At 40.8% G+C, this 9,773-nt stretch overlaps 1 protein-coding gene across 1 annotated transcript; it reads left to right on the top strand. All coding sequences in view use genetic code 11, as the record gives it.

Annotated features, from left to right (window-relative positions):
• Positions 1–488: 488 nt before the first annotated feature.
• EGR_10010 (hypothetical protein) lies at positions 489–1,969 on the top strand (the record flags this gene model as incomplete). The annotated part of the gene is made up of 6 exons (XM_024499259.1): positions 489–539; positions 611–728; positions 794–1,297; positions 1,375–1,652; positions 1,725–1,815; positions 1,893–1,969. 6 exons carry the CDS (start codon positions 489–491, stop codon positions 1,967–1,969), a joined length of 1,119 nt encoding a protein of 372 aa, XP_024346323.1.
• Positions 1,970–9,773: the final 7,804 nt, after the last annotated feature.

Genomic DNA, 9,773 nt, shown 5'->3' with positions numbered 1-9,773 from the left:
TTCTGCCCAAGTATTGTGTCCTCTTTCGGCTTCAGGGAAGTCTCGGGACGCCACACAGTAGTGTGTCGCAGTCCGATGCAAAACTTACTAGCAACAAAATCATAAATGCAAATGGTTAAAAAAACAGTAGCAGATATAGGGATATTTATTTTACTGAGCATATCTTCATCTCGTTGACTTGATAGTTAGTAAGACGTTTAAATTTGGGCTGAGAAAATTAATATTAAGTTTTAATTTAAAAAGTTAAAACGCTATGCAAGCGTGAAATTTTAAAAGCAAACATTTTTATTATTGTTAATTTGCCGTCAGGAAGATTAAAAAGCTATATTGGGTCAATTAAAATACCTACCACCATTGTTTAAATTGATCACTTTCAGAGTCAAATTTGTGCACCATGTTCTTATCTTTACGTCCTTTGAAGGAGCCTCAGGTGTATAGTCACGTCTGTATGGACTAGTTTTTGAACTATGCCCGAAATTGTTGCTCGAATGTACGTACACTCCTTACGCTCATCGAAAACCCATTTCACTACAGAAAAGGTATTAAAATCTCCCTGCTTCTTTGCCGTCTCCTTGCAAATGTATTGCATTTGTGTTTTCATTGATTTCAGCAATCCCATGCAGAAATGCTGGCCCAAAAAATAGTTGATATGCTTCCCAGATCCTCAATGTCGAGGTCATTATTCCGAAGCCTCGGCATTGAATGCAATGTCGACAACCCGTTGAAGAGTATGTAATTGATTTGTCTTTTGGTTTGTTCTTTATATCCGTTTAATAACTCATTAAATCTGCAGGCTCTGGCCCTCTGTTATGCATTACTGGCACCGCTCACAGCCTTCCTGATTTGGTGAAACGGGCCTGCAGTCCCACATCTGTCTTTCTTAACTCTCCTACCTCCGTACCTCAGCCAGAGCCAGAACGATCGCGATTGCACGATCGGTCTCGTCAGTCTGTGCCGAACCGGATTTTGACGAATATGTCCGCATCACAAGAAAACACCCCACCGTCCCTAAAGCGTTCAGCCGTTCGTCCTGATGCCAACACTTCTACTTCTGCTCCCTGTGGGGTTGCTAATCGTCGTCGAGGCATTGAACCTCGTGTACTTAGACCTCGAGTCACACTCCCCTCCACGTGGAATCAGCGCACCACCTCCCGGTCTAGTTCCTCGCCAAAACATGGTAAACTCTTGAGAAGATCATCACCTTGCATCCTATACTCGTCCTCTAACTACTACCAAACTCATTTTGATATCCACTCATTCATTCCTCCGGAAGACTGGGCACGAAAGCAAATCGAGGGTGGGTAAATATCTCATTCAATAGCATTTCATTTGCTCATCTGATTTAATTATCTGCTCAATTCTCGTTGCCTGTAGTTCCCTCCTGGCGAATAAATGATGTCATTACGGAGCGCTGCGGAGGGGAAGCGGGTGTATCACGTGTTCTTCGGTCGCGAAATTCGCAGCTCACCCGCACACAGTCTCTGAAACGATCTCGCCCACCCGAAGACTATGAAGACACGTCGGACGGTGTCTACATGTCTCGACACGCTCGCTTAGAAACGCATGAAATCAAACGAGAGCGATTGTCTGACCAGCGTACCGCGGAGGAGGAACTCCGTTTGCGAATTGAGTGGAGAGAACGTGAGAGCTGGGTAAGTAGTGTTCTTAGATTAGGAATTGTTTTCTATATTTGTACTGAACCTCTTGTTTTCCCTCTTTTGTAGCGCAAACGACAAGCTACACGAGTGGACAGTTTCATGGATATTGACCCGGAGCGATTTATGCCGACTAGTTTGCTGGAGCCCATCAGCAAAGGTGTGTCTTCTTGCCCTGCGTGTTAAAAATAATGTACGGTTATGAATCTCACTAATTCGGTGTTTGTCCTTTTCCAGTACGGTATATTCACGTGCGGAGTGATATCCCTGTCATCGCTTTCGGCGTGAAGGTTCCTAAGCCGGAATTTGGGTAATTTTGCCCGTTACTCTACCATTTTTCGTGAACCAATTACGGCGAATATGGCGTTTATGAGTCTTTTTTAGATCATTCTCACTCCCATGATGTGTCATTTCACGTGTAATCCCTCAAGTGTTCACGGGAATGATAGCTGTCTTCTTTAATGGAAGACCGGAAATGTGGCAAGATTTTTGTCTGCGTGTGCATATTAGTTCGGTCCAATTTTATTGCTTTTCTCTCTACATTGAAGGCTGTTACCATAACTCTATCTCCATCCGCTTTATTAATATTCCACTGCTTTATTGAATCGGATGTACATATCCATACAAATTATCCCAAACTCTTGAGTTGACCACAAAATTTTTATTTTTTCGTCCAGGAATAGTGCGGCGTGACGACTCAAGTCCAAGAGGTGGGCTGAAATGTGGTTGGTTCGTAAACGTTGGAGTGGAATTCTACGCTCGGCATAGCTGTCTTGTGTGGTTGATGGCGGTGTCGTATCAGCTGTGCAAGCGGGGGCGTGAATCACGCACGCCGGTTAGTGATTGGTTAGGAGGGTGGTTCTCAAGGTCACCACACCCCGGAGGAAGCTTTCTGGTTGGTTACTTCAAGGGTGGCAGATGAATGCCTTCATATAAGTTGGCGAATGCCCTTTGGTCCGGACTCAAATGGGGCTGAAATCGCTGATGAGCCACTTGTTTTAAATCTATTACTTCGCTAAGGGTAATGCCGGAGAGTTGATGTTCAGCGTCGCAATTTCCTCACCGCTCGAGTGCCCCCTCTGTTATTCAATTGTTGAGGATTAATGTCTATAGAATAGACTGCTTTTTATCCGTTCGGTTAATTAAGATCTGTGAGTCAGCAGCTACGTTCGAGGGGTGTGTGCAAGTATGGGATAGGATGGGTCGTAGTTGGCTTTTGTGCTGCAAGGTGTCGTCTGTCTACAGTTTTTCATGATTCAAATGGGTATTAAATGCGGTGGGGGTGGCATTTGTACGGGCTAGTCAGAGGGCTGAACTAGTTTATTCGATTCTGTGATATGATGTGTCGCAAAGTAGTGGATGGTGCCCTGCACCATCGTGCTCTCGTTGACAGTACGCTGGCGTCACTCATGATGGAATTACAATAAGTAGAAAAAGGACATAAATAGCCTTATGTGACATTACAAAGACCTCCAAGTTTGCATGCATCTTGGTGAGAATTATTTAAAATGGAAAATAAAAAAGATTAGGCTGCGTTTGTTGCAATCACAACAAAAGTCGAAATTATTTTATTTAATCTTGCCAAAGCACAAAAAAGGATTGCACAGAAGTGCTTTTAAAGTCCCTGCCGGAGAATTTAAAATATCATGTTGAATAACCACCCAAAATAAGGGGAAAAAATATACAATACTTGTTAGCATTCAATTTATAGTTACTTAAGGTTAAAGTCACTATTTTATTTGTTTATTTGGTCCCTCGCTCGAGGTCGAGCTTTCCCATCGTCTAAAGCCGCATTGGTGATAACTAGTATGGCCTTGAGTCAATAACTAATATATTTCGTTCAGTCATCAGGTCTGTACCGTTTCAAACATCCCGAGCCATTCAAAAGCCCTTGTTTGTTCGCTATTGTTTATTATCAAAGTAGTGTGATGTTATTAAATGGTTTAAAGGGGCTACCTGTAACCCTAGGGAAAGATCCTTATTCGGTCTTCTAGGGGTTTCTTTCTTCGTGTTTAATTTCGGAACATCCCGAAGAGCATTCTTCTGCTCCTCCTTGGTGATCAATAACACCTACAGATAAACTTTGAGTGAGTTAATAGTCACTATTGAGCGAAGGCCAATCAAAATACTTCGAATGCCCTAGGATGGGACTACTCTATGAATTCGTCAGCAAGCTCGTAGTCAGGTTGACATACTTCGCACCTTCAGCTTGCTCAAATCGGTCGGCTATCAAGACTAACATATTGAGCTTGATCTCTTTAATAATCCTGCTTGGGAACCGGATTAGATCAGTGTTTACCCACGTAGGCAATGGTTTATAACAATTGCAGACGCAGGCGGGCATCAGCCGGAATTGATGAATTTAAGACAGATGGTAGGTTTGACTTCGTCCATTCATTCACCCGCAATAGTCGGACCATTAATAGAAGGCCTTAATGATAACATTGGTCCAGTTTCTCTATAAGGTAGAGGAAACAGCTGCGGCTGATTAAAGGCTTAAACGGTATAAGGGCCTGTTCTACGGCACATTAAGGGTCCACCTTCTACTTCGCAAAATAGGTCCAGCAGGATTTAATTAATGCTGAATCTTAGTGCTGCCGCAAGATTTAAGAGAGAGCCAAGTCCTTTAAACAACGTTTTGGTGACCAGTCGTCACTTTTTACTTTCCATTACAAACATAAAATTGCTTATGCATGAGACCGCGATTTTTGACACAGGGTTGAGGCGTGAATGACGCCTGCAAGCGACTCAGGTTCAAGATTTCAAGCGACAGCCAATTCAAATAATTTTCTTCATTCGAAGTCTTAAGTTGCTCAAATTAGTAAAATATTGAAGTTCGCCCATCGAGTCGTTTTAAGGAGACATTTGCTGACAAGTATAAACACCCAAAGGGTATGCAGCATGAGAGCGCTCTGACATAGCCTAAAAACAAGTTAGTTTTTAGGTTCATTCTGTACATCAGTTCGACCAATCTGGCCTGCTAAAACCTAGTGCGACCAGATCTGGCCCACGCCCCAAAAGTCGAAGCTGTGGCGTTAAAACCAGGGAAGCTCATTTGCTCTGATAGAAGCGCAGGGCCTAAGCCTCTATTACATTCTATTCTACAAGCAACATCCGTGTCGGGAGTGCAACACTAGCGGTCACAAACATGGGTACTGTCAACTCCGCCCATTCATTCCTAATCTGAACACCAACAAAGGAGGAAAAACAAGAGCAAAATAATCAAAGAAATACAGCCTGGTTTGTAAAGCCAGCTCACTGTTTGTCTCAATGACACTTCCATAGCGACATCATTTCGAACCTACTCTGATATCTCTGGTCGGATAGACATTTTGAACAACCACTAGTTTATGCGGTGCCTAAATGAATCTTCTTAGACAGCTTCAGTGCTGCGTTTACTTCCGTGGCACATCATTCACAAGAACATCACAGAGTCAAACCTCGACCCACTTGGCTTTGACTGGTTCCACCGGCTATGTCTGGACCATGTACCCACCCAAACCACTTGCAATCAAAAGCGTTCAGTGGGAGTCGTTCATGAGCAGTCGGTGGCAGTTGTCAAAAAGATTGTCTTAGTTTTCCACTTGACGCATGGGGTTAAAAATTGTCTTCTTCCAACACCTTGACCTCAGACAAAAGAAACCATGATCACAACTCTACCTCGGCTTTACCAGTTTAATCAATAGCGTCTTTTGTCTTTCCAAAGAAGCCAAGAAAGCATCTGCAGCCCCTCTCACGGCCGCCAATAAACTATAATTACTTCGCTTGTTCTTCTGTCATCACGTATCCCTAAAGTTGTTGGCAACCGATAACAGGACATAGCTCCCTTAGCAGAAGTTTCGTGACTTTTGCTGTCACTAGGCAATTGTGCAAACAGACCACCCACCTTTTCATCCTCAATCCAATGGAGAAGCGAAACGGCTTTTTCACATGTTTAAGCCAGCACTACTGAAATTAGGAGAGGAAATGGTAACTGCTGACATTTCACAGAGGTTCCTACTGCCTCATCAGACAGGTCCAAAAGGTTCCATCTGAAGTCAATAACTGCCAGTCCAGGTGCTAATGGAATGCAAGCTTCTCTCGTACAATGCGATGTTATTTCCTAGGCCTCAAAAGAACTTCAAAGGGCGTGTGTCGTAAGCCTCAACGAAGATCAAAGTATGCAATGACTTCTTCGCCCGGGATTATTGCCTAAATAATAATCAACAAATTGTTGGAAAAATTCTTGTCGCGGGAAGGTTATATTTGATGTTTGAATAGAGAACGACAGCTAAATAAGGAATGAGAACCGACTGAACCTGCTGCACGCTGAAGAACCAGTGACCCAAAATAGTATTCGATAGATGGAAATGTTGCTTTATCCTTCGTCCTAAAGCCGCGACCCTTTTGGGGAAGGCGAAGAACGATTATTTTGCGCCATTTCAATGCGCAGTTTTAAAACGTTCATATCTGATTAAATCATTAATCTTATTAAGTAAATACTGAATGACTGGTTTTTATATGAAACTGAATCAAATTACCAGATAGTAAGCACTTAGATAGATCCAATAGATGCTAACTTAGACTAGAAGTAAACGGGCTTAATGCCTAGCATTTTTAGCTCATTTTATAATTTCTACTTGATAAATGTATTAGTAGGACAGTCGGAATTAAATGTATTTGGTTGCGTAAGGGTTAATTACTCAAGAAGAGTGGGCGATGGTAGAATCGAGAGGATCAGTGTTTGCATGAAGCAGTTGCACTATAATGCTTTAGAGCTGATGTTTCGAAAATTTGACAGGTCCATTTTCAAAGGTGGACCTAGATGTAAGAAATTACGATTATAAAACGTCGACTGAACCAAACGTGTCCCGAGTTTGCCAGCTTTACGATTCTGGTTTGAATTTTTTCCAAGGTTACAGAACCATCTTACAACAATTATTGGATTACAAATGAAGAAGGTGCTATAGTAGGACAAGCTTCCATCTAAAGTTCTTGGAAACATTGTTCTAGTAGTGAATCATTTGTAAATGAATGCTTAGAGCTCGAGATGAATTTCTACTCTTCGCAATAGGAATTTTAATTTCACCATTTCAATGCTTCACTGTGTGAAAAATAAAACAATTTATTTACAGCTATACCGTCTGAAAGGCAAAAAACGGGCGCCACATGCATGAAAGTAAATTCTGAGGTTGGAAATGATTTTAGCAATTGAAAATACCCTCATTGATATTTGCTTTTTTCCAAAAAGGTACAAGATACCTGAGTACCTGGTTGCGGTAATGGAGAACTTTGCATTTATGCTACTTTTATTATACAGCTATACAAACTGATTGGGTTGCCTTCTACAACATACAACTGATGAAACCACTGACAAATACATTGACATTTATATCAAAATTTCGCAATCATTGTGTTTTGGTATCGTCTACTGCTCTATGGAGTTATCAGTAGCAATGCAAATTATTAAGCAATATCTTTTTGCTTCGCACCTTAACATGGCAAAACCAACTGCAAGGTCGGAAATTGAATAGCCATAATTTAAGCTAATTTTGAGACTTGTTTTATTCAATAATTTCATTCGGCTACTCTAGGCATGAAGGAAGCACCACTTTTCACCTAATTTTCACGTCTTCATAATGGTCTGATATGGCCTCAAGGCACGAGACTGGAGTGATTATTACCCAATTAGTCTGGCTGTGATAACCCGAAAGCTAAATGTGCATAATATGTCATCCTTCTGTGCTGTTCAGTTTTGTTAATCAGCCAAAAAATATAACAGCTGGACTTTTAGATCGGTCTAACTTGCCGCTGCAACCACTGCAACACCTCAAGTTTTTCCCGAAATCCTAGTAGGCCACATTGATAAGAAAAAATTGTTGTTAGCGTAGAGATGGCCTGGAAGGCTAAAGCCACGGCGGGAGGCTATACTGTTACAATGCACGTACAACTTGTAGGGAATGACTCCTCAGCTAACTCTTCATTCCAGTAAATACCAAGCCATGAAACATTGACAAAACGATGAACGAGGATTACGTTAAAACTTTTGCTTAACAAACACTAACGAGCGATTTAATGAGCAGAACCGAAGTTTCTTGAAGCCCAAATATTTTTTTGGACTTTGCGCATTTTGTAATAGTAAAAAAAAGTAAATTTGGAGAGAAACGGGGGATCACTAACAAGTAAAATTTGATAACCATGTCCCAAGATGAACACGGAAGTAAACACGCTATATTTGCCCAGTCCTTTTGGAAATAAGTTTTCATGTTGTCGGTTCATGTTAATACAAAGGAATAACTAATCCTCTATTTAATTGGACAAGCCTTTTCCACCATACTTATTTTATTATAAAACAGTAAAAAGCGTTAATGCACTTATCCTAGGGCTTGGCATAGGTCCAAAGTGAATATTAAGTAGAATCACAGGTATTCCTCATCTAAACTTTTAAACTGCTGCACATTTTATTTATTGTAATCGTACGAATCTTGAAGGGATACATTAACACGTCTCTGGTTTTGAAGGCATGCCTGATGTTAATCTACTCGCAGTGACGTTCCAAATGTAGAACCTAAAAATCTAATCAAATCAGATCGGCAAGAGAGAGTAACGTAATTATATAAATCCTCGATCGGTCATTTCTGAGTTATTAGGACTGTGGGTAGAAGGGCCACAGTCCTTCCGAAATGCGCACTGTCTCCGTCAAGCAATTATCTTTACCTTGAGCTTTATAACTGTATCAAAGCCTTGATTTTGGCTAATACACTGGTTCGCCTACTCACTTGCTGATAAGGCTCCACTATTTTTCATAAGATTAGAAACAGAATGCTCCTGACAATGCTGGAAACTCTATCCCATTTGCAAATAAGAAAGATTTGTCAACCTCATCGTCAATTTTTGCTGTGGCTTAGTCAACATGGATGGGATTTATCGTCATCGTTTTTAAGCTATAATTGTGGATGTTACCGTAGCACATCTACATGCATCCATGAGTACGGAGTGTCTTCTAATGAGTACTGCTAGTTCAGAAGCTGTAAACCGAAATGGCAGATAACAATGGTAGTGAGTACGTGCATGCAACAAGGTATGGCGTTAGCGCAGTGCCTTGTCAACGAAGGCATAAAACATAGACACTTGAATGACTACTTGAATTTGTAGGAGAAATTAAGTACAGTAAAATATTGCTGACGCTTATCCACAGTAAGAAAAATTATTGAATTGTGTGAGCGTTTCATGGATGGCCACAAATCTGCCAGTAACAATCACGGAGGTGGCGATTCCCAGCCTATAAAAACAATAGTCATTTTTGTGAACATTTAACACTTAGAACACCCGATGACACATAATCTATTGTCATGATATTGCACCAGTCCAATCCACCTGCGGAATAAGAGTTAAATTAGCCATTTAAAGGCATTTAAAATCTTAAAAAGTTAATGCACGCAGCAATTCAAGCAGCACTTCTGCGCATTGATTAACACTTTTGTGAAAGCAGAGTTTCAGATATTAATTAAACTCTAAAAGATATATAACATAAGTACAGAAGAGTAAGAGCATTTTCTATGCACTTTTCAAAGGTAAATTTTTGGATCTTCTGTGGATTTGAACTCACTTTCTACTAACTTGAATTCTGTCTGCATTCTACCGATTTATGCACGCTTTGTACCTGAGCAAAAGTGGACGAACTCGTAAATAAAGCCGCCCATTCGTCCGTCTGTAACTTTCCAATAACTAATGATGATAAAGTGGAGCATTTCTCATCTTAAAAATTTTAAACCTGCAGTACAATACAGCATAGGATCACTTGTATATTAAAATCCGCTTATGATGCAATGCAAAACTATAAAAGTGAATGATCTTTATGTTAACTTCATTGATGCAATCTCAGTGAATAAGCTTTTTTGAACAACTCAAAAAATTGTTTTGATTCTTCTTCATTATGCTACAGTGGATCGGGTAACGGAACTAATAAGGCACTACTTTTTAATCATGCGGGGTAATTTCAAACACGAGATGGAATAAAATAGGCATCCAATGGTGGACTCGCGTCACCAAATGCGGTTAGTTGTCATTCAAACTATGTAAGGCTTCTACGTAAAGTAGGCCAGATAGGCATTTGTTGCGTAATACATTGGGGCAAAC

The sequence above is a fragment of the Echinococcus granulosus genome, assembly GCF_000524195.1.
Source record: "Echinococcus granulosus chromosome Unknown EG_S00183, whole genome shotgun sequence".
Taxonomy (NCBI): Eukaryota; Metazoa; Platyhelminthes; class Cestoda; order Cyclophyllidea; family Taeniidae; genus Echinococcus; species Echinococcus granulosus.
Note: the sequence above shows the minus strand (reverse complement) of the source record. Positions and strands in the feature narration are given on the sequence as shown.